A 24,787-nucleotide genomic window follows, 5' to 3' on the forward strand; every position below is an offset into this window, starting at 1 on the left:
ATAGTTTAATCCATTGGTGTGTGATGTAACCAAATAGTCTCATAGCACCGGAGCTTGCAAAACATTTGTACGTGCTGAGAACTCCTTCAAATCAACCTAACGATGCTTTTACCTTCCCAGATAAATGGAGCATAAAAAAGTATGTGGCTTGAGGTTTTTTGGGTTGTTAATATAAGGAAGCAGGTACTTAGAATATTTATTTAGTTCTCACATACAATTGTTTGCCTCTCAAGCTTCATTCCTGAGGTCCTTTGTGGAAAACACCTTGCCACAGAGGAAGACTGGGCGAAATGCTCTCAAGGTAGCAGTTGCTCCCCATCAGCCAGTGTAGTTGATTTTTTTTTTCTTTTGCTCTTCCCAGTCTTCTACTCCCTTGAAACCACCTCTGCATTTCACATTCCCATAAATACGGAGTGACAGCTTCAAGCTTGAGCGATCATAAAGTAAATGCAAATGATCAGCTTTCAAATGATGTTTTCCTTACGATTTCCAGTATTTGCCACTGTCTGCTGTTCCCCTTTACAGGGCACTCTGACTTTGCTTTTTAACTCCTCTAGTGGTAACACCTAGGCTGATTAATTTATAATCATAAATGGTACAGAAATCTTGAAGTTGTTCACTACATACCGTGTTAGTTCCTAGATAAACTCTGTATTTTTTTTAAAGCTGTTGCCAAGTTTTTTGGGTTTTCTTCCTGGAGCATTCGAAACTGAGCCATAGGATTTGTACTTGCCAATTCTAAATTTAAATGTGATTTATCGTGTGTGTCATGCCAAGAAGAGCAGACCTGCAGGCATCCACTCGTGCAATGCACCTGAGGGATTTGCTGCTGAGTAAGCTGTACGTGTGTGAATTTTTGTGGCAATGGAAAAAAAAGAATAAAGGGACTTGGAACATAAAGGATGGAAGTCAGTCATGTGAGATGTCTCTGTGGTTTTATCAGCTTTCTGCTCTGGAAGCCTTGCAAAGGCTGGGGAGGGGGGGATTTTGTTTGTTTGTTTTCAGTTAATTTGCTGGATTCATGCATTATTCCATCAACCAGATGAAGGAGAGGATGCAACTCATGATTTTTAGCAGTTACACCTGAAAGAAATGCCTGTTTTGTCCATCTGTGCCACCTTTAAGTTTTTAAGCAGCTGCAGTTTGCATCAGTAATTTGCCCAGGCTATGAGAAGTGTACCTGCAGGGGAAGCCTTGCTCGGTCCTAGGCACTGAGCTCTGTAGGAGAAGCAGCACGCTCAGCAGTCTGAGTGAAGATCTTCAGATGTGTGTGTTCAGCCGTCCTTAATTCTCACCTGAAAGGCTGAAGGAAGGCAAAGCAAACATCTATGTGACGAGGTGAGAATGGCACCTCTTAAACAGGGCTTTTTTCTTATGAACTGTGGGCAGGAGGGGCTGACTGCAGTTGCCTCTCCACCCACACGCACGAAATCCCATATTTCAGATGCTGTGTGATGGCAGCCGTCCTGTCAAGAGGGTGAAGAAGGACAAAGTCCATGCTGCAGCACTAAAGGAATGTTTTTCTCTCAAGGCAGTGGTGCGAAGCGGCATAAAAATGAGTCACCCCCAACTAGGAAGCAATTAAGGAAGGGCAGTCTGTTTTCTGAAGACCTGATTCACATCCCAGCAGGTAGAGGAGGTATCCTCTGAAGCCAAGTTCCCCGTAAGCTGAATGCAGGCTTTAATGTTTCACACGTGGCTTCCAACACAGCTGAGCTGAAACAACAGCACGTTGCCACCAACATGAAGGCTTTGCTCTGCTCTGCCTTCACATTTCATTTTTTCTGTGTATCATGCAAATATGATATTTCACAAATATTTTTTTTGTTTGTTTGTGGGTTGTTCGTTTGTGGTTTTTTATTATTTTTTTATTATTATTTTTTGTTTGTTTTGTCAGGGAGAGTAGATATCAGTGTGCCTAACTCACCTCTGTCCAGAAGGTTCACAGGGGTTGGAAGCAACACGTGAAAAGGAGATGATATGCAGCTCACAAATTAAACAAATGCTTAATCCTTTGTTGCGTGTCCTGTTTAGTGGCGTTGGAAAACTAGAACTTCTCTGAATTTTTCTCTGGGTTTTCTAATAACCCAGAGAAAATAACCTAATAACCTTATTTTTAATAGCCAAAGACTTCACTCCTAATTTGGTCTGAGTTACAAGCAGTCGAGTGTGCATGCAACAGGGAGGGTATAAAGTCCATGGGAGGCGAAGGGGCAGTACAACTGCCAGCCACGTATAAGAGGAAGAGATAAATGGAAAACTAAGAATAGCTTTGCCCATTTCCAGAGAGGAACCTTTCATCTGATAAGGCCCCCGTAGCTCCCTGCAGTGCCTCAGCAGGCGGTTTCTCCTACCCTTGGTTTGCAAGTTCAGCTTCCCAGAAATCACAATATCCTGTGGGAGTGCTGAAGGGGGGGACACACCAGGATGCACGGACCTGCAAAAGAGATGTCAGATACACTTCTGATTTTGTTGTTTTTGTTTTTGAAAAAATTTGCCTTAGCTTTCCATTTGAATGTTGTCTTTCAAACCCACGATGCTCGTGGCAAGCCATCTCTAGAGCAGCAGGCTGCCCACAGCCATGCTGTAGATCTCGTGGCCCTGCATCACCTATCGTCCCTCTGTAGTGTTCCTGGTACTGAAGGCACAATTGCTATTTATTTTGTGCTTTTTCAGTTCAGAGTTGTTCTTTCCTAGAAAAGAAGACACAGAATCACAGGACTGTAGGGGTTGGAAGGGACCTCAGGAGATCATCGGGTCCAACCCCCCTGCCAAAGCAGGTTCCCTAGAGCAGGCTGCCCAGGTACGTGTCCAGACGGGCCTTGAATATCTCCAGAGAAGGAGACTCCACAACCTCCCTGAACACTCTCAGTGTCCTCTTTTTAAAACTCGGAGCCTCTGTTACCTAATCTGTAAAACAAGCGTGTGCTGACCAAGGCTACTTCCTCCACTTTCGCATCAGATTTCTTACAATGCAGAACGGCGATGTCAGGGCTTATCTTCCATCCAAGTGGTCAAAAACTGCATTAAAGTCCCTTGAGTACAGTGGTATTCTTACTCATGTCAAACACCCAGCCTGTGATTAACTGCTTATCGTTCCGGGAGACAGCAGAGTGCATCCTCTGCGCTGCTGGCCTTGTCCATCTGGGCAGCAATCAGTACTGCTTTAGGAAAAAGGTCAGAGTAAAACAAAGATTTTTCCTCCAGGTATCCTTTATCAAAATTGCAGTCAAGCGAACTGCAGTTGAGTCAAAGCTTTCTCTATTTATTTTTATAATAAATACATGGTTATATTTACATTTGTATTTCTACCTGTAAAGTTTAGTAACTTTTGATTCCTTAGGGCAGTATGAGTAGTGACTCGGGACCACAATGTGAGGCAGTTTCCATAGATCCCTTAAGGGAAGATGCTGAGCCTACACAGAGATCTGTTTGTGGGCAAAACACATTCAGAAGGCTGCAGGATCACAGAGCCTTTTCTTACACTGCATGGCAGAAGTACAGGACAAACTGCACTAACAGAATGAAGCAGATAATTTCCCAGGGATCAGGTTTGGAAGGGTGGTATTAATATAACTAAGTTCTTACCAAGTGTGATTTCTTCATCTGTGAGCTTTCCTAGATTTACAGGATGCCGTTTAAATATATCTTTCCAAATAGTTTCCCTTCAGAGTCCAAATGTGGGCTGCACCTAAGCTCTGTCCTAGGAAAAAGTCATCCTTTGCCAGGCAAAAGGAGATGTGGGACTGAAGCTGGCGTCGTGCTGAGTGCTCGTCGGGGTGCAGTGAATGGGCTAAACACGCGTGGTATACGTGGGACAGAGCAAGAAGGTTGTTGGTGAAATATCGCCATTGGAGATGTGCATTAGAAATGTGAGAGGTCTACTGCATTTTACTGGGTTTCTTTCCACCTAAGCCATCGTTCCTGTGTTTCCTGAGTTCAGAAACCTCTTTTATCCCAGGCTTTCAGCTTCTCGACCGGTCCCTGAAAGGGAGGCTGACCCCAGCGTATCAGAAAAGTGCAAGAAAATGTATTAATTTGCAAGTTATTAAATAAATAAACACCCTTGTGAAGCCATCTGTTTTTCTGGGTGTAGAGTTACTTCCACGGGGTAGGGCTAAGTATTTCCTGGCTTGCTTTGTGCTGGGCTGCAGAAACGATGTTTTTGCACTTGGCTTTGTGGGCGCGCTCTCGCGGTTTCATTGAACAAAGCCCCTGCAAAACCCCTGGCTTATGAAATATTTCCTCTCCATTGGGCCCCAGACAAGAGATGGCATCTGCAGAGCCAGAAAAGGAAGCTCTTGCCTTATAGAGAGAGCTCCCGGGGTGACACAATGGCTGATATAAAGTGTCGGGGGAGCTGAGCCGAAGGCAGAGGAACAAAGGAAGATCCAGATTCAGTGGCGGCTTCAGGCAAAAGGGAAGCGAAAAGCGTCCCGGGGATGGATAAATTCAAGGCTGCGCTTGTACTGGCCGGGGTAGGGGATGCTCTTGGTTACCGAAATTTCTCCCGACAAGACAATGCTTTAGGTGCAAAAATCCAGCAGGAGCTGAAGGAAATTGGAGGGCTCGAGAACCTGGTGCTCTCTCCAGACAAATGGCCAGTAAGTGACAACACTCTCATGCACATGGCTACAGCAGAGGCTGTCATCACAGGTAGGTAACACGGGACTCACAGCTGCAGTCTGGCAAGGAGCAAAGCTCTAGAGCCGCTGCTTTCCTTAAAACAAGCCTGGGTGCTGTGGAGGTCGGGAGAAAATGTGTCAGAAATGCTGCTGGTGTGAATGATAAGGTGCATTAGCTCGTCTCCTCCACGAGCATAATCTCGTGGCCACCACACAAACAGGAGTTTCGATTTCTTAAGTGTGGACGGGCTCTCCCTGCACTCTGTCTAGGTTTATAAAGTTGGTTAAAGCTTAAAGACTTAAAATACTGCATGTCCAGCATAATAGCAAAAATATTGCATAGCTCATGTGTACACTGCATGTGTCAGGGAATGGTATAGCCACCAGGAATAAACCCGTCTGAAATTCTTCTATGAAAGATCTCCTAGAAGATATAGTCTTACAAATTCTTCTATAAAAGCTCAGAGCTTTTCCCAGTGCACTTTTAATGTCCTTGTGCTCACTGCTCCAGGCTGGAGTGGAGTCCCCTCAGTATCTCATCCAGGCTAAAATCTTCAGAGCTATCTCCTCTTTGCTGCCCTGCAGGCACAGCGTTGTGCCTGCAAAGCCAGAAAGGAGCAAGCTGCTTTGTAGGGAGAGCTCTGCATCTTTAACCTGAAAAATATTCTAAAGTAAGAGGTTTATAATAAAGTATAACAGAATAGATAAGATTATTAATATATGTCTTCTAAAATCACAACAGTCTGAGAGAGAACATTTGTGTTTTCCTAAGCTACTGACAGACTTTTTAAGATGCCACGATATTTGTATCAACACTACCCACTGAGCTAAAGCTGAGACCATCATCAAAACTACATCAGAAGACATCAACTATTTTTTCATGTCCTCAAAATGAATCAAATGTTTTTTAATCTCCAGAAATATTCCTGACTTCTCCTAACACAAGCAGCACCGGATAGCTAACAAAAGCAATGCGATGTAGCTAGGTAGTGTTAAAGTCAATGAAATTTCACTTCTGCCTCTGTTTCACTGCTTTATCTCTGCCTGCCCCTGATGTGCTCTAAATTTAGTGTGTGGAGATCAGTTGAAGAGTGTGTCGGGCGCTTCATGCTTGGCTATTAGCTAGCCAATGGTTTAAGGGGTAGCTAATACACTAAAGATAAGGGCAAGATGTCAGCCTATGAAGGAAAAAAGATGACTAACATCTTTCTGAATATAGGCTATGATTAAATCCGTATCATGTGTTTCCTGCTTATTGAACTCTCCAAAACCATAACTTACGGGTAGTCAAGTCAGTCGGGCTATCCGTACAGTAATAAATCTCAAACAGGAGCGCTGCCCTTCTTTAAGGAAAAAAATAAGGTTTCGCCATAATTCACATCAGCTGTGCTGATCCCGTGCTCTCATTTCTTTGTCCTGATCAGATGGGCTTTAAAAACGATGCTGTTGTGGGCTGGGGATAAAGTTACAAGAAGGAGAGGGAAATTTTAGTGAGAAACCTTCATTTCAGAGCAACGCTCGTGAGTGTGGGAAACCACGTCCTTTCCTCCGCTTCCCAAAAGGGAGGCAGGACCCACCCACAGGAGCCCCAAAGCCAACAGAGTGATGCTCACCGAGGCAAAGGTGGCTCCGTGAGGCTGAAGCCAGCTGGCACTGGCCCCAAAACCACCCTGTGCACTGATGGAAAGTTTGATCCGAGAGCGAAGGACAAATGAAATATCTACCTGAGGGAGTCATTTGTCCCGTGAGGGGGGAACAAAACCAGCACCACCAAAAGCAGGGGACCTGCCCCCGCTACCAGGAAAGCCTTTTCCTCTCTGATTAAACACAGATTTTAAGAAATGAGCACTCATGTCTAAAGGAGCCTGCCCCACTTGGCCGATGGCTCAGGCACCAGCCTGGCCCCACATGAGGGACCCGTGTGGGTTCAGGCAGCCGGCGGTGCTGGACCAAGGGACCCTGGTTTTGGGGACAGCTTCTGTGGGTGCTGCCGAGTGGCAAATCCTGCTCTTGGCTTGCATCCGGATAAACTGACACCTGATTCCTAAATCTGGAAAGAGTCGGCAGCTTGAAAGTATCCCGTTCCTCCAGGACTGTAAGCGGGACGGCCACTGTAACCGATAGGGCATTTTTCTTGTGAAAGGAGGGGAATCTGGGTTTTAACCCGTGTCTTTTCTCCCCATCTGCCTGCACAGATGGCACTTTAGAGTAGCTCTGGCTATGGGTCTCCAAATGTAGCCTTAAATTAAACCTTCTCTTCTGTGGATTTTGAGAAATCAACAATCTTTGACAAAATGCTTGAAGGTATTTTTAGAACTTCACTTACCGTGTCATTCGATCTGTAGGCAACCCAAGTGTTAGGAGGGGTTTCTTCGAGTACGCTGGAAACATATAGATGGTCAAACCGTGACAGCCTCCTCGGCTCCTGCTGCGTGCAGAGCTGTAGGAGGAGGCAGCGGGGGCTTTCCCTCAGTGAGAACCAGGGGCAGGACTCTTCAGGCCCAACACCTGGAAAACCCAACACGTGAAAAACTTACAGATAAGACCTGTGTTTTATTATGCATATCTCATCAAAATAATTCATGGTGTTATATAAAATGAGGGGAGCTTTGTTTTTAATGTGGATTCACGCCTGCAAATGAGCGCAGAGGTGCAGGCAGAGCCACCGAGGCAGCACGTCCCCAGGGGTGAGACACCTTGGTGAGCGCTGCACACCCTGAGGTGAGGTACAGCCCCTGAGCAGCTCCTGTCGAGGAGCAGAACACCTCTGTATTTTCAATTCAAGGAATTAAAAATGAAGAGAAAAGGAGCAAAATGTAAAAAACGAAGAGAAAAGGATGTTTCTCTCTAGTCCCCTCTCATGGGTGGCATAGTGTGGCACCAGAAATGTGACCCGGTGTGCTGGAAGTGGGGATAGGAGCATTTATTGAAACCATGATGAGCTTTTTGTGTTTGTTTTCAGCCCTCCCTCGCTCTTTTGCCTGTGCATGACCATGTTTTATTCCCCTTGTGCCCAGACTACTGGTGCCTGGAGGACCTGTACCGCGAGCTGGTGAGGCGCTACGTGGACGCGGTCGACAAGCTGTCGGGGAGGCGGCCAGACCCCGCGACCATCGAGGGCTGCAGGGAACTGAAACCAGACAACTACCTGCTGGCCTGGCACACGCCGTTCAACGAAAAGGGTAGGGTACCGCCTCCTGCTCGGAGATGCTGGCCTCAACAGCGCAAACTCTCAAGATTTGGGGCAACGGGGAAATTGTTGCCTTTCTTCCCCCGGCATCAAGGGCTGCGCCCCCTGAAACATTTCCATGTTTGCCTGGGGATGGATGGCAAGAGGTCTGCCAGGCATTCCTGCTCCAGGGCACTATGTCCTCTCGTAAACGAGCCCTTCCCTGTTTAACGTCTATTTAAAGAGACTCTGTTCTTGGCTCCGTGCCGTGGGGTCCCGGTCTCTGGCCTTGAGTTTAATGGTTATTTTAAGAAATATTTTCTGCCTTTTATTTTTTCATTGAAATGTTTGTAGTTGAGGATCTTTTTGGTCTTACATTACTTTTCTCCAGGAGGATGCAATGCTAGGAACGACAGCTGTTTTGCTGACCACCCCTAACAGTCCTACCCCTGCCTCCCTCCCCATGACCCTTCCTTTCTCTTTGTGATTATTTCATTTTATGATAACTGGAATTTCTACTTCCAGCTAGATAACATGCATGCAGCTTATCTAGCATGCAATTGCACTAAGCAGTGCAATTAACCTTGAGAGGCTGCAGAGATGCCACAGCATCAAGGGAGGCAGACCTAGGCAGCCACGGTCCCGTGGCAGCTCACATAATGTAGACGCTGCACCGTGTCAGCGCGGTGCAGTATCGCTGTGGTATGTACCCGCAGCACTCAGCAGCATGGCACGTTGATGCAACGCCGTGACAAAAACACGGTGGCACCATGCCACGGCTATTTCTGGGTCTCTGCAGTCAGCTTTCTTCGACACAAAAAGCATCACCCACTCAGCCCCCGCCCCTACAACAGCTGCTGGGAGGGGAAGGATCCTCTCCGCGTGTACCCTGCCCACCTCGCCATTCACCGGGCAGATCTGAGAGAGGGCCCCGTTGGCAGTCGTCATGTATTTTCTGATTGACTGTGAGTAAAATTCAGTCAAAATAATTGTGGGAGCTGCTGCTGGCCCTCAGCAGCTCTCAGCACCACCAGGAGCAGAGCACGGCTGCTCCCCAACCTGTTGTGTCTGGAGCCACATCTCCTCTTTTAGCCTTCCTGCTCCCCAGCTTTCCATGGCTGAAGATATGTTCCTGGGATACTCTGGGCTAGAAGTGTCTGAAATTAATTTCTTCAGACCTGGCAGCTAAAATGCACTGTCTACATCTGGTCCGAAAAATGCCATCCTGAACATCTTAAGTAGCTTTTTTTTTACCCTGAGAACAAAAGTACCGGTTACCTGGGTTGGAGATGCTCAGCTTACCACGGGGCCTGACACTGCTATGGACACAATTAACTTTTTAAATGATTTTCCACAAACTTCCTCTTGAGGACAAAAAAAAGTTAAAAAATCCATATTGTTCAATGCCTTGCAGTGAGGTGGTATTTTGGATGGTCTGGAAGCCACATGCTGCTTTATCATGATAATTCTAAGCTATTTCACTTCTAGCAAAAATTCATGTGCTTATCTGAAGCTCCTCTGCTCAAATTTATGTGGGTATATTCAGCACGTTGAGCTCTGATGTTAAATTGCCCCGTGTGTTTCTTTGCCACCTGCTCTCAGGTTCATTGACACAATCAATGCTTTGTTTCATTGCTAAAAACTTGAATTGTTCAGAAGAGAATCACTGATGGTTGAAAGCAGAAACAGAAGTCTGGGTAAGGCCAGAAATGTGCCTTTTTAACTGCAAAAGTCCAGTTAAAAGCCAGCTTGTCTCTACCTGTATTGAATGTATTTCAGGCTGAGGCTGCGTCATCCAAGCAGGACTTTATGTGCAGCTACTGGAGCCAGCTGCTGGGCTTCCCAGTGGTGCTTATGAACAGTATCTTTTGATGGTGGTATGGGATTATGAGGAAAAAGTGCAAGTTAAATGCAGGATGTCGGGGAGCAAAAATGAAGAGAAGGATAAGCTACAGAGGGACATGAAGTAAAAGGAGTCAGGCTCTAAGTTTTCATGCAGAATAGCCTGTAGTCACAAAAGGGGCATCCTCTTCAGAGCTTAGTAGGCATTAAGCTGATCTGTATTATTATGTAGAGTGAAAAAAAAAAACAAAAAAGAAAAAAAAGAAAAACAAAACAAAAAAACAACACAGAGGAATTCCATAATAATAGAAAATAACATAGTGCGTGAATGAAGATGATATTGTGTGTTCATAGAAACATATCACAGCTTTTGTAGAGAGAAGTCACACCTCAGAAATTTGTGAGAAAGTTCACGAAATAGCCAAGAATCTGGGGAACAGAGGATACACATTTGACAAGGTCTTTTACCAAGATGACCAAGTCACCAAGTGACAAGGCAGTAAGTTGCTACAGAATGATGGAAAGGCTCTCATGAGCATAGATAACTGGTTAAAAGACAGTAAACAAAGAGCAGGACATTGCAGTCTGTCTTCTCCAGAGAGAAGGAGACATCTGTGTTGGTTCATGGTCAACATGTCCACAAACTATCTGGAAAAAATAAGTACATGGTTGTTCAGCAAAGTCTGCTGTCAAAAATAGTAAAGTACAGAGCTGTAGAAGATCCTCACAGCCATGAGTAACTGTGATATAATAGCAGAACCAAATGCAATGTAGATAAATGAAAAGTCATATGCATGGGAAAAAAAAATAATATCCTAATTTTATATACATGGTTGCAGTTGCTGAGCTAACTATTACTGTTGAGGAAAGGGATCATGGAGCTATAATAGTTCTACAAGAACATCACTTCAGTTCTCAATAAGAGCCAAAAAATTAATATACTATTAGAAATGACTGGGAAGGGAACAGAGAACAAAGCACTAAACACGCTGGCACCACTATATAAATCCATAGCTCCTATTTCTTGATTACTATATGTAATCTGGTCCCTCCCTCCCCACAAAGGGATGTAAGAGAACTAGAAAGGACATGAGGAAGGATAACTGGGTCAGTCAAAAACAGCTTCCTTAGCCACCGATGCCTAAAGTAGATCTGCAAAATCATAGGTTGGAGAACATTAATACAGGTAGAGAAAACTCATGTCTGCTCCAGTACAGGAACTAAGTACCTCAGTTGAAACCATGAGTTCAAAGCAAGTAAAAGGAAGGACTTCATGCAGCACCTAATTAAGTTGCACAACTCATTTATATGGGAACGTGCAGATGATACAATTCCTGTGGGTTCAAAAAATAGCTGCGCAAATTCACCCAAGGAAAATCCTTCCAGCATTACTAAGCAGAAAGATGAAGAAACAGCTACCTGCTGGATCAGGGAAGGAAATTGTCAACACTATACTTAGTACAAAGGGGCAGTGTCTTTATACTTTTCTTTTACTCCTTCTTAAATATCCTCTCCATTGGCCACTGTCAGAGTTATGTTGACCTATGGTCTGACTGCAGAGGACAGTCCTTATGTTCTCACAGGTGTATCTCACCCCTGGCAGGCACTAATCTTGCTGTCCCTCCCTTCATTGATTCACATGGTATCGATACACTGGACTTAATATCTACTAATCACAGGAAACCCTTCCTAGGCTTAATGTTACTCCATGTGATGGATTTTTTGGTTGACAGGTTTGCTTGTTTAATTCTGCAAAAGGTTTCAGTATAGCTTTTAAACACAGAGGAACACAATGAAGTTGCAAAGGCAACCACCTTCAGACCCTCAGTCTGTAGTGCATCCTTCTCTTTGAATACACCGCAATTTTCTTTAATTAGTAGCTCTGGTGTAGCACAACACCTGTACCTTTTAGATAACCAGCATGGATTATGTCCCTTGGAGGAACTGGAACTGAGTAATGGACAAGACGCTTTTCAGACAAGAATTATAGAATATCTAGTGTTGGAAGGGACCCACAAGGATCATCAAGTCTGACTCCTGGCTCCACACAGGACCACCCAAAAATCAGACCACGTGTCTGAGAGCTTTGTCCAAAGGCTTCTTGAACTCTGTCAGGCTCGGTGCTGTGACCACTGCCCTGGGCAGCTTGTCCCAGTGCCCAACCACTCTCTGTGTGCAGACCCTTTCCCTAACCCCCAGCCTGACCCTCCCCTGTCCCAGCTCCATGCCGTTCCCTCGGGTCCTGTCGCTGTCCCCAGAGAGCAGAGCTCAGCGCCTGCCCCTCCGCTCCCCTCGTGAGGGAGCTGCAGGCCGCCATGAGGCCTCCCCTCAGCCTGCTCTGCTTAGGGCTGAGCAAACCAAGGGACCTCAGCTGCTGCTTATACATCTTCCACTCTAAACCCCTCACCATCTTAGCTGTCCTCCTTTGGACACTCTTGAATGGTTTTATGGCCTTCTTACATTGTGGCGCCCAGTCCTGCACACAGTACTTGAGGTGAGGCCTCACCAGCACAGAGCAGAGCAGGCTAATCACCTCTTTTGACCAGCTAGCAGTGCCGTGCCTGATGCACCCAGGGTATGGTTCGCCCTTTTGGCTGCCAGGGCACACTGCTAGTTCCTGTTCAACTTGCCATTGACCAGAGCCCCCAGATCCTTTCTGTGGGGCTGCTCTCCAGCCTCTTGTTCCCCAGTTTGTAAATATATCCAGTATTGCCTTGCCCAGGTGCAGAATCCAGCACTCACTCTTGCTAAATGTCATATTTTAGTGGTTGTTCAGCCCTCTAATTTGTCAAGATCTCTCTGCAATGCCTCTCCGCCCTCAAGGGAAAGGACGCCATTTGCAGCACAGGTGTCCACCAGGAGCAGGGGCTAAAAATGTGCTGGAGAGGGTCTCTTTCAGTCTCTTTCATTATAATCAGCATGGCTCATAAGGGATGAGAAAGTTCTGAGACTACAGAGAATACAGCAGTATTTGGGAAAGTCCTTTCATATCATATTTATTTGATGTTTGACCTTTTTAGACTGTACTTGGTGGCTAAACCAAGGTTAAAGAGGTGTTGGAGTCACTGCACACAAAACTCTTCACATTGAACTCTCAGGAGGATGGGAAGAAATTTCTTCATCTAACCTAGTTAGATCATATAACCAGGGTGTCCACTCAGGATAGATCTTCTCTGGGAAGAAAACAAGCCCTCTCTAGAGAGTAATTGAGGTACTAGTTGGTCTGTATTCCATTTGGTGATGCCAACGGGTGGCTTGTGTTAACGTTTCAGTTTGTATCAGGCAAGTACTTTTGCATCAGATCTTTCCACAACCCCCACTATCACACTTTGATCATGGAGCACCCAAGGTGGAGTCACTTGGGATGAAACTAAAGGGATCACAGTGCTCTAGGAGAGCCCCTGGAGCTCCACAGCCACAGCAAGCAGAGCCTGGGGAGCAGCCGAAGGCTCCTCTGGAGGTAGGTGTCCAAAGCAAGGTGTCCCTGGCTCCTTGGCATCTGCTGCTTCACTCTGGCCCGTGAATTCCTCCTCCTCTGCCATCATACTGGCTAGCAGAGGCAATCTTTCTCTCTGCTGCCTGTCTGGGAAAGACAGGAAGAGTGTGCTCCTAATGTAAGTTCCACAGATGCTAAAATTAGGTGGCATAAATATTCCCCCTTATCTTCCAGGGGCCAAGCAGAGAAACACTGATTGCTCTCAGCTCTACCCAAGGTCACTGGGAAGTGTGACTGAGCAAAGGCAGTGCTGAAAAAATCCTAAGTACTTTGAAAAATCGAACCCTATCCATCTCAGAATGAGTCCCTGCAATGAGCATATGCTTTTTTTGGGCATTGGCTTGCCAGCTGTGAAGAGGAGATAATCACCTCACGCGTGCCTAGAGAAGATAAGCTCATTAAAACTTCTGTGGGATCCTGATATTACTGTGATAAGTACTGCAGAGAAACTCGTTAGTAAATTTAACTCTTCATTCAATGAGGTGTTTAAAATATGAACACCTGAAATCATGCCCTCTGTGCTGACAATTTAAAGAAATACTGAATTATCTACTCAATAAATAATGTCTGTACTGCATGAGGCAGAAATTTCCAACAAGTGCAGGCTGATGATGATAATGAGTGTGCGCAAAAGCGCAGAGTTCAGGTTGAACAGGAAACCCCAGTTCTGTCTTCTAACTTCAGAGGATTTGTCTTTGGACTCTTTAATTTCTTTTTCTGATATGTTATTTTTGTAATTAATAGAAACTTTTGTGAACTACCTGTGGGGCTCTCTAGGATGAAACATGCAACAAAACTCTAAGATCAGCTGTGATACCCATAGAAAGGGTTTTAGTAATGTGCTTTCATCAGGAAGACTACTAAAATAAGGGCATAGTAAAAGTGTACCTGTTTTACAGACTGCTGCTTCCAGCCCTGGCATCTGGAACGAGAAAAAAAGAGGTGTCAGTTGAGGATGAATAAAGATGACATGAGAGTTTGAATAAAAAATGTACTGGTAACAGGCTAGCATGCTGCTCTTTGGTACCTGCTATGCTCTTCACAGAACTTGAGAATACTGGAATATACTGGTAAAATACATAGGAATGTAGTAGTATTGGAATAAATTTGTAAAATCAGAGTGATTGTGTGTAGGCAAAATTCCTTGCACGAAACTTTCAAAACATGTAACTTGCTTTGCATGCTCTTTTCCCACTTCTTAGGGAGCTCCCACACAAGTGTTGAAATACTAAAATGTACTTGCTTCAGATTTTATCAGCATATTTATGTATCATCCATCTACTTTTAAATGCTTACCATTGTTGTTTTATTACAGGGTCTGGATTTGGAGCATCTACAAAAGCCATGTGCTTAGGGATGAGATACTGGAAGCCAGAAAGGCTCGAGTCACTTATTGAAGTGAGCATTGAGTGTGGACGAATGACTCATAACCACCCTACAGGTAATGTCCACGAACATATAATTTCTGTGAAGTGCCTATGGTTGCTTTTCACTTCCATGAGGACTAACACAGCTCCTGTAAATCCACTTGGTTAAGCAACTTCTGCTTTTCAGGCTCCAAGGCTTTCATTTGAATTTGCTTGGATAATATATGTGTGTACATACCACTTGTACAATCATAGAATCGTAGAATCATACATGTAGAATATCCCGATCTGGAAGGGACTCATAAGGATCATCAAGTCCAACTCCTTGAGTCCAATTCCAAGTCCTACATACAAGCTTATGTATGTGATTGTATATTATACAAACAGCAACCACAGCATAGGAGTATTCCTTCCTAAAATCCCAATAACTAAACACAACCTGTCTCATCCAAAGCATATTCATGTCACATGCTCTGATCAAATTTTAGGATTCGTGTACAACCATATGACTCACCGTTATCATGCGAGTTTATGGTTCAGGGGATAATAATATTTTTCTGTTGACAGGTCTTGTCACATGCAATCACTGCAGGCAAAGGTAGAAAGCCAAAAAATTCTAACGCCACACATTTTAGGACACAATATGATTTATTATCCAAACAAAACAAAAGTAATTACATTTAATGTTGCTCTGAATATTCAAGTCTGTCATCCTGATAGTTTTATGCTATGTAAGCATGTATTCATTCTGTTTGCTTTAGACAGCATTAAATAAAACCATAATGAAGGGTGACATGTTCAACATGCTCAGTGCTCTGATGTAGTCAGAACATCCAACAGGATGGCACAAAATTAGAGGAAAAGTATTTAGAGCAAAGCAGAAAATACTGTTGAACCAATATACAAAATCCATGGTGTGTTAGCAGCAGCAAGCCTGCTTGTATTTCTGGGTATCCCACGTCATAAAGAACTTACTAGAGACAGGAAATGGCATCAAGAGTATCAAAGTCATTAAATGCCTTCCATAAGAGGAAAAATTAAGTCTAGAAAGAGTTTTCTGCTTGGAAAAGAGACAAGTGGCATCCAGAGAAGCATCCAGAGAAGCACACATGACAATATTCTGCTCACCTGGGGCTTATTTCAATGATAGAGTTCTTTTCTTAGCTTTCTTTTGCATGTTTCTCTGGGTTGATTTTGTTGCATTTGACAAAATGCCAGGATAACAACAAGCATGAAAAACACGCTTCTCTGTTTCTGACATGATCGAAGAGTTGAGTGTTCATTTCAAATATATTTGTATCCAAAGAGGAAGACCTAGCTAGGTATGCAGACAACATCTTAGACAACTGCTTCTTCAAGACAAGTACAGAACAAAGAAAATGGATCCAACTAGATGGAACAGATTTGTCCCCCTAGAGGAAAATGCACCAGAAATAGTGTTATATCCAACAACCACAGCCACTAAGCTGGATGAATCCATCATAAGCAAGGTGATATAACTTGCAACTGAATCATTTTGTGCTACTCAGTTATTCCATGTGACCTCAATTAGAAGTCTTTCAGTATTACATTAGTGGATTATGTTTATTTTTGACCCCTACCTCAGTTTCTGTCATGTTACACCAGTGAGAACAGAAGCACTCTTCTATACAAAATAAGTTGTAAACCACTGGACACCATGTATTAGCCAAGAATCTTAACGTGCCAAGAGCCAGCTGGTAAGCAGACAGGGGTAGGATATGTGTGTTTGTTAATCTACCCAACAGTCATGAGTCATCCTACTAATGATTTTACTAGGGACATGACAAGAATGTCACAAGCACAGTTCACAGGGTGGTAATCATATTTATGTATTAATTCCAGGCTTTCTAGGGTCCCTATGTACAGCTCTCTTTGTGGCTTACGCAATACAAGGGAAGCCCCTGGTGCAGTGGGGAAGAGAGATGATGAAAGTAGTGCCAATGGCCGAGGAATACTGCAAGAAGACCATTCGCCACATGGCAGGTAACATCTGAACCAAGAGTTATTTTCTTAAAAGCATGTTCAGCTAGAAAAGGCTAAAGAAACATCACTGCTAATTCTCCCCATTTTTGCCGTTTTCCACCAGCTCATGACTCCACAGGCTGTCCTTCTCATCGTCTTGTTAGACTGTAAGCTCTTTGCAAGTGGTGTCTTCTTCTCGTACTATCTGTTAAGTGTCAGAAATATTGGTGGCAAAAAATACAAATTATAATTCCATACTGCACAGTTTGATCTTTAAGAAATCTTCAAAGATTGCTACGGGGTGGTGGGGAAGGAAGAACTGTTAGTTAGCAGGTTATTAAGCAAACTGACTGCTGAGATATGAATTATTCATTCCTTCCATCAATTAGCATGGCCCAATAGCTTCCATTAAAAAATCCACTACTTTCCTCATTTTGCCAGGAAAAGTTCACCTGTAGATGCCTCTTGACAAAGAGTCAGCCTTTGACCACAGATGCAGATTTGATTTGTTGATATTCTGAACAAATATTTAAGATACAACCTGTTGCATCCTTTTTTAAAGCAACTGAGTGGACCACAACTGTTCAACTTGATATTGCTACTTCACTAATGGTGCGATCTTCAGGACAGAGGTGTTTTAGTTCCCTCTTGCCTGGAAGTGATGCATTTGTAACAGTGAGACCTGCTGTGGACAGATGAGTATAGTTACATTAAAATATTGAGGAAAGTTTTCCTGTTAATCTCAAGGGATATCTGTTGAGCAAACTGAATTCTGTGGAAATCTATAGTCAAAAGCACCCAGAAATGAATATTTACCTGGGAAGGAAAGCTGCCTCTTTAAAACCTGAAAGAAGCAGGGAACCTTCCTGAAAGAAAATGCATTTTCAACCACGTCTCATTGCACACTAAGATTTTTTTTAGATGAGACCTATGAGGAGCAGGTGCAGGATTAGTGTGAGTGAGCTCCTCTTTGAACGACTTTACAGCAGGTCCCTGTCACTCCACCAGAGCAGGACCCCTCTGCATGGAGGTATGTGTGCTGGACTCCTGAGGCACGCTGTCCGGGTAATGCCCGTATTGTTGAGCTTAGTCCTATTTTGGTAGCAAGAGAAGTCTTCTGCATTAAAGTTAAGCTCCTTGGCTGGTGAGATGCACTGCAAAGAAGTCCTGCCAAACAGAGTCCTCCTGATTAGGAAACTCTTTCTTGGCTTCTTTATCTCCCTTGAGTAACAAACACCATGTTCAGTCACAGAGGGCTTGATTCAGCACCCCTCCCTGCTATTCAGCTGCATTTACTTGCCAGATATCCCATGGATCTCAATGTGACTGTAGTCTCAGGCTGGATGTGAGGGATGGGGCCTCAGAAGGGCTGGATCTAGGGTTTCATACCATGTTGCAGGTTGTCCACACAACCAACATCTCCTGCATATGCTTTTCCCCTTCATTACTGAGCCTGTGCATTGCAACAATCACGCACCCCTGCTTATAAAGGTGCTATACAGAGAACAGTTACTTGTTTTCTGGTCATGTTGAAAAGAGGAAAGTGGAAAATGCCTGTTTTAAAATACAAAGCAACCTGTTCGGTCATCTTCAATTTTAAAAGCAGTTTTGGAACTAGGTGATGGGGTGCTTTTTGGTAGTTTTCTTCAACCAATACAGTGTTTCTTCACTGGATAGTGAAGAGCCCAGTCACTATGGGGTTCCTTCCACAAGGTTCCACTTTAGGGCCAGTTCTCTTTAATGTTTTCATAAATTACTTTGATGCAGGACTTGAAGGTATGAGGATGACACAAAACTGGGAGGAATCCCTCAGGTATAGGAGGGCACTGCAGAGAGATCTTGACAAATTAGAGGGCTGGACTATCGCCATGAGCAAGTGCTGGATTCTGCACCTGGGCAAGGCAACCCTGGATATATGTATTGATTAGGGGATGAGAGACCGGAGAACAGCTCCACAAAAGGGATCTGGGGACTCTGGTCAATGGCAAGATGAACAGGAGCCTGCAGTGTGCCCTGGCAGCCAAAAGGGCGAACTGTAGCCATGGGTACATCAGGCACGGCACTGCTAGCTGGTCAAAGGAGGTGATTAGCCGGCTCTGCTCTGTGCTGGTGAGGCCTCACCTCAAGTACTGTGTGAAGAACTGGGCGCCACAGTGTCAGAAGGACATAAAACCATTCAAGAGTGTCCAAAGGAGGACAGCTAAGATAGTGAAGGGTCTAGAGGGGAAAATGTATAAGCAGCAGCTGAGGTCACTGGGTTTGCTCAGCCCCGAGCAGAGCAGGCTGAGGGGAGGCCTCATGGCGGCCTGCAGCTCCCTCACGAGGGGAGCGGAGGGGCAGGCGCTGAGCTCTGCTCTCTGGGGACAGCGACAGGACCCGAGGGAACGGCATGGAGCTGGGACAGGGGAGGGTCAGGCTGGGGGTTAGGGAAAGGGTCTGCACCCAGAGGGGGGTCGGGCACTGGGACAGGCTGCCAAGGGCAGCAGTCCTGCCAGAGTTCAAGAAGCCTTTGGACAAAGCTCTCAGACACGTGGTCTGATTTTTGGGTGGTCCTGTGTGGAGCCAGAAGTTGGACTCGATGATCTTTGTGGGTCCCTTCCAACTCAGGATATTCTATGATTTTATATTTTTCTTCTTAAAATACTCTCCATGGTCTGATGGCTGTTAGCACATTGTCACTCTGTTTTTGTAAACAGCTCCCTCGTTAGAGTACTGCGAACTAGCTTCCCAGTCATCAGGGCCATGCAGCTGGAGATTAGTCCCAGTGTGGGGCTGGGGAGGCACAATTTTGTGAAGGTATAAGGTCATGCAAGTTAGCCGGGCTGAGTTTACATGGCACTGAACTGCTTTAAAGATCTTAATCAGCAAAGAGAGACACCTTTATGGCCTTATAGGAAAAGAAGCAACACTACAGAATCACAGTGTAGTTTGGGCTGGAAGCACCGTAAAGATCACCCAGTTCAACCTCCCTGCCATGGGCAGGGACACCTCCCACCAGCCCAGGTTGCCCAAAGCCCCATCCAGCCTGGCCTTGAGCACCTCCAGGGATGGGGCATCCACAGCTTCTCTGGGCAGCCTGTGCCAGGGCCTGACCACCCTCAGAGTAAAGAATTTCTTCCTAATATCTAACTTAAATCAGTTTAAATTTAGTGTAAAACCATTACCCCTTGTCCTATCACTAAATGCCCTTGTAAAAGATCTCTCTCCGTCTTCTTATAGGCCCCCTTAAAGTACTGAAATGCTACAATAAGGTCTCCCTGGAGCCTTCTCTTCTTCAGCCTAAACAACCCCAGATCTCTCAGTCTTTCTTCATCCTTCAGAAAAATGGTTTGGTTGCATGCACATTCCTCAGTCACTTGCATCACAGAACTGAGTGACCAGAAAGGACAGAACCAGGGGAAAAGCAGCAAGATTTAATTATATTTTAAACTGTACACAAGTAGTCCCATACTGACTCACTGCTTTGCCGTGGCATACTTAGCGATCTTGTCCATCTCACTGATTTCTAATTCCTGACCCCCATCTGCTTTCCAGACAGGGTTTCATTCAGGCATAAATTCTGCAGAGGTGTGTGTATGTATTCGGTGTGACTTCTGCAACTTTTCAAGCCTTTATAAAGGGTTGAGCATTGGTTTAAAAACAAGATGAGTTTAATAAGATTATTTGCATGCACAAATTTAAACATTATTAGAGATACTCTTCTCAAAGTGACATAAAAAAAGGAGAAACCTGTGGTTGCTAAAAAAAAAAAGGTTTATTTGTATGGGCACAAATAGTAGATATGTGTGTTATTTATCTCTTTTACTATGTTCAATAAGTATTATAATATACAAAAACGGGAAGTTTTGGTCTTTCTAACAGCTCTTTCCTGAAAGATCACAGTAATGAACAGAAATACTAGAGAAATTACGTGAATAAAAACTGATAACTGAGGTAGGAGGTAATTTGTATTTAGGACATGTAAGCATTCTTAAACATTCTTTAGGCATAGTAAAGGAATTTTTTTAATGGCATAGATTTGATTTTTTCTCTCTTATCTTTCACATCTTCTTTTTCCAGTTAGAGGTCCTACTACATACTAAAACGCATACTTTGTATATATGCCTGTTTAATGTATGTTACTGGAAAATACCCAGTGTTACAGATGAGTCAATATGTTCATTTTCTTTAAAAGCCATTTTAGTAGAACTGAAAATGTTGCTGAGATGAAATACTACGTCATTAATTTCTTTTGCATTCAGAATATCAGGAACACTGGTTTTACTTTGAAGCCAAGTGGCAGTTTTACTTGGAGGAGAGAGAAATCAATGAGGAAAACCAGAACAAACCTGTCTTTCCGGACAACTATGATGCAGAGGAGAGAGAAAAGGTAACTGCAACTTAAGAAAGTGCCCAGAAAGGCTCTGAACGGAGAGAGGTATTTTCAAAGGGACACACCAATATTTTACAACTTTTTCTAGTGCCAGAGCAGAAGAGAAAGTCTTTGTGTTTTCTTTTTTCCTAAATTTTCAGGGAAGAACAAAAAACTCCCATCCATGGTGCAGGTTAAGTGTAAAAAAAAGCAGCTGTAATCAGTCCTGAGGTGCTAAAGGTTCCTGCAGTGGGAGAGGAAGTCCTAATGTCAAATGTGGTGATACTCAGTGGAAGTGCAAAACTCGTAAATAAACTCCCATCAGCCAGGGCAATTTGAGGTTGGAAAAGGCAAACATCCAGCTGGAGGCTCTCATGAGAGCCTAGCAAAGCTGTGGCCCAAGTCCCACAGAAATCTCTTAGGAGCTGGGTGTAGCTGTGATCCTTTGAACAGAAGACAGCCCTCCTAAGCAGTGATCTGCAAACACAGGCAGCGTCCCAACTAGTTTTAGGTGTCTCAAGAGATGGTGTTTCACCACATCTCATGGGATACTATTTTATAGCGTATGTGATCTTTCTTTTGACTTATGACTTCTGGTTAAAACTTCTTAACTCATGGGAAATAATGCCCTTCTTCACTGGTGTTTACAGCTTTCTGATACGTGCTGGCACCTCTTATGTTTCTCCACTTAGCAGCTAAGCAAAAAGTATGTGGTTCTTGTCACCTTTTCCCATAAATCAATCCCCTTTTCCAGACTATTAAAGCACAGCTCTATTCTGAGAAGCCACTTTGTATATTTTTAGGTGTTCATCTATGCAGAGAAAGGTGCCAATGGAAGATAGATTAACTCTGGATAATTTAAAACAAATGCTTTAAATATAAAGACTAGATCTCCTTCCAGCTTTATTTTATCACTTCTGTGCCATGAACTTGTTACTAGTTTTTTGTTTCTTCCAGTTCTACTGGAGTCTTAGAAGAGCATTATGAGAGATTGAACTGAACAGAATCTCCCCACAGTCATTTTCAAGGGAAAACTGGTTTAATTCATACTGCAGAAACAAAAATTATCTTTGTATTACCTAACCCAACTAGCTTGATCTGCTAAACTATTTATTTTGATGCACAAGAAAGGAAAATGTTGCTTGAACTCCACTGCCATGCAAAGACCACAGCCTGGCAGAAGTCTCTCATTTTGCTTACAAATTGAGCATGTTTATAGCCATGGAAGAAATAATCACAGAGAAGGCAACCATCCTGCCTGTTTCCCAGGACTGTTTGCCTTTGCACTCCCTCCAAACCATGTTGTGTCCGATTGCCTTTCTGCAGGCAAGTAATAAACCACAAATATCTGTCACCCCTTCTCACCAGCAGGTTGTTTTGGGCAGGTTCCTGCTAGACCAGAGGTATACAGGTTAAACTTGGAGATAACTGGAAACGTGGGGGAAGAAAAACAGATTGCACCTTCTTTAATGTATAAACACAAGGTGGGCAATCAGGTCATAGTAGGATAAATCATTTTTCAACGATACGTGTTCTGTATGTGTTAGATACTGAGCAAATAGGCAGAAATTGCACTGCACTCAGGTTCAGCCTTGCTTCTGCAAACACACCCTCGCCCTGCTCACTTTCCCAGCACTGGACACATTGCATGACAAACAAAATGTGAGAGGGAGTGTGTCCCCTTAAGATGGGGTTGTTTAAACCAGCACCAGAGAAGGTAAAATGGTAGAAAGGGGAGTGCTAGCCAGCTGCAGGTCATCCTGCAGGGTGAGGAGAGCAGAGGCAGCTGTAATTACTGACTGCAGGGGATGTGTGCTTTACCTCTAGGGCTTGGCAGCAGAAGGGAACTCATAGTCACACCCATATCCATACACCCTGTGGTCTTCACTCGCCCTTGCCGAGGGAAGCTGGGCTGCTGCCAGCTAGAATGCGAGTCTGCACTTCTGAAAAGCTTGAGAAATGCTGCCTCGGTGCAGATCGATCCCAAGGAGCACTCTTCCTCCACTAAAGAATTCCCAGCAAAGTGAGGTCACGTCAGATGCGTGCAGAAACATCAGCAATCGTGAGGGCTAAATGGAGCGAAACTTGAGACGCCGGCGTGCTCACCCAGAATAGCACTTCCATGGGTTGTGCTCGCCTCTGGTAGCGTTGCACCTGCGTCAGTGCTGCTCCACCAGAGTGAAAACTGCAGAAATAAGGCTTTACATTTGGCTTGTGCTAGAGGACAGAGTAAATAAATACTCTCTTTAGTTTGCAAAGAAACAAAAAAAAAAAAAAGGCAACAGACTGAAGGTAATCCATCTCTGCCCTGTGTGATGTAAATGCAGATAAACCACAACAAAGTATGTACTGGTTGAGGTTGAAGTGAGTAGATAGAAGTGCAAATCTTCACGTACAGTGCAGAAACCACAGGCCAGCTAAGCAGCTGCAACTGACTTACCATAACGCAACTTAAGCCCCAGGAACTAAAGCTGCCAATTTCCTTTAAACGAAGTTATTTTTAATGGTAGATTTATCAGAGTCTTGAGTTCACTTGGGGATTTTGGGCAGGTAGAAGTGAGTTCTGGAAGTACCTCGTCTAGAGGAAACCCACCTGTCTTTTGCAAAGCTTGCTGGGTTTGGTTTGATTTGGTTTGGTTTGGTTTGGTTTGGTTGTTTTTTCCTTCTTTCTTCTCCTGGGGAAGAAGTGTTTCTTAAATTTGCAAGGTTGTTCAATGGAAGGGGAAAGAATGGACTTGGCAAGAAAAAGTCAGAGAAAGTGACCTGAGCTAACACAGCCTGAAAGTTGAGTCCCTAAAGAAATTACCAAATCAAACCTTTTTGGATGCCCACATAAAACTTGGCTAAGTAAAATTTTAGCAAACGTGTGACAAGGGAAGCCGAGAACATTTCCCAGAGGCAGAAAGAAGACCGATAATGTAAGTAAGTCTTTTCCAACCCCAATTTTTGAAAGAATAGGGACTTCTAAGGTGTGAAATTAGAACCCATGGGTCTTCTCACTGTGAAACAGTCCCAGAGCAGAAAAGCTCGAAGCCCAGGAGTACCAAATGCCTCCTTGTGACTCCCAGGGCACGGGGACGGGGCTATGAGGCACATATCCCCCTTCCTGCTGTCCCACCTTAACGCCTCCATCTTTCCCTCAGACCTACCGGAGGTGGAGCTCCGAGGGCCGGGGCGGGAGACGGGGCCACGACGCCCCCATGATCGCCTACGACGCCCTGCTGGGGTGCGGCGGGGACTGGACGGAGCTCTGCAACCGCTCCATGTTCCACGGAGGTGAGGGCGCGGCCGCGGCTCCCATCCCCTGCTCCGTCCTGCCACGGGGTGCTCGCAGGAGGTGGGAAGGAGACCTGCCGGTGAATGGCGGCTCTTGACATTATTCTGCTCTTGAGATTATTTCTGTGGCTCCTGGTTTTACACCGTCGCAGAGTCACAGCGTGGCTGAGGCTGTCAGGGCCCTCTGGAGATCACCTGCTCCAAGCCCTGCTCCAGCAGGGACACCCAGCGCAGGCTGCCCAGGCCCACGGCCAGGCGGCTTTTGAAGATCTCCCAGAAGGGAGACTCCGCACCCTCTCTGGGCCATCAATCACATTCTTTGAGCAGCAGCTGCCGTGCAAGCTATTTATGGTCCTTGTCAAATGTTACTTCATCTGAGTCCCATGTTTTTGCCAGAGGTGCATGAGAAGTAAGTCCGGTATAACTTAGTAAAGGGTTGGCATCTTTCTACACCAAAACACTCGCCCCTTTGGCAAAGCCACCTTTTAACTGCGTATAATGAAGCCAAGTAAAGGAAAAAGATAATACAGTGCCCAATCGAGTGCCTGCCAGATAAATCTTAGAGGCACACGATAAGATATTTCCATAATTTTGCAAGAGATAACTCTCTCACTGGCAGCCATGCACCCTGGGCCAGGGCAGCTGTGGAAGATGATCCCAGCACTGCAAACACCTGCA

At 44.6% G+C, this 24,787-nt stretch overlaps 1 protein-coding gene and 1 long non-coding RNA gene across 5 annotated transcripts in view; one reads left to right on the forward strand and one right to left on the reverse strand.

Moving 5' to 3' along the window:
- The first annotated feature begins 4,094 nt into the window (after positions 1–4,094).
- Positions 4,095–24,787, forward strand: part of ADPRHL1 (ADP-ribosylhydrolase like 1) — a 32,546-nt gene continuing 11,853 nt past the window's right edge. Inside the window, exons 1-6 of one of the 4 annotated variants that reach the window (XM_038173310.2) lie at positions 4,095–4,656; positions 7,643–7,807; positions 14,448–14,573; positions 16,363–16,503; positions 20,724–20,851; positions 23,977–24,109. In XM_038173310.2, the coding sequence (XP_038029238.1) occupies positions 4,443–4,656; positions 7,643–7,807; positions 14,448–14,573; positions 16,363–16,503; positions 20,724–20,851; positions 23,977–24,109 (907 nt within the window). In that variant the 5' untranslated portion in view covers positions 4,095–4,442. The remainder of the gene's footprint in view (positions 4,657–7,642; positions 7,808–14,447; positions 14,574–16,362; positions 16,504–20,723; positions 20,852–23,976; positions 24,110–24,787) is intronic. The other 3 variants (XM_038173312.2, XM_013101876.5, XM_005021944.6) reach the window with 3 other exon arrangements.
- On the reverse strand, positions 5,416–14,056 carry LOC140000833 (uncharacterized). The gene is made up of 3 exons (XR_011806076.1): positions 14,021–14,056; positions 6,952–7,133; positions 5,416–6,078 (listed from the first exon to the last, which is right to left on the reverse strand). It is a non-coding gene; the product is annotated as an uncharacterized lncRNA (long non-coding RNA).

This window comes from Anas platyrhynchos, chromosome 1, assembly GCF_047663525.1.
Source record: "Anas platyrhynchos isolate ZD024472 breed Pekin duck chromosome 1, IASCAAS_PekinDuck_T2T, whole genome shotgun sequence".
NCBI lineage: Eukaryota > Metazoa > Chordata > Aves > Anseriformes > Anatidae > Anas > Anas platyrhynchos.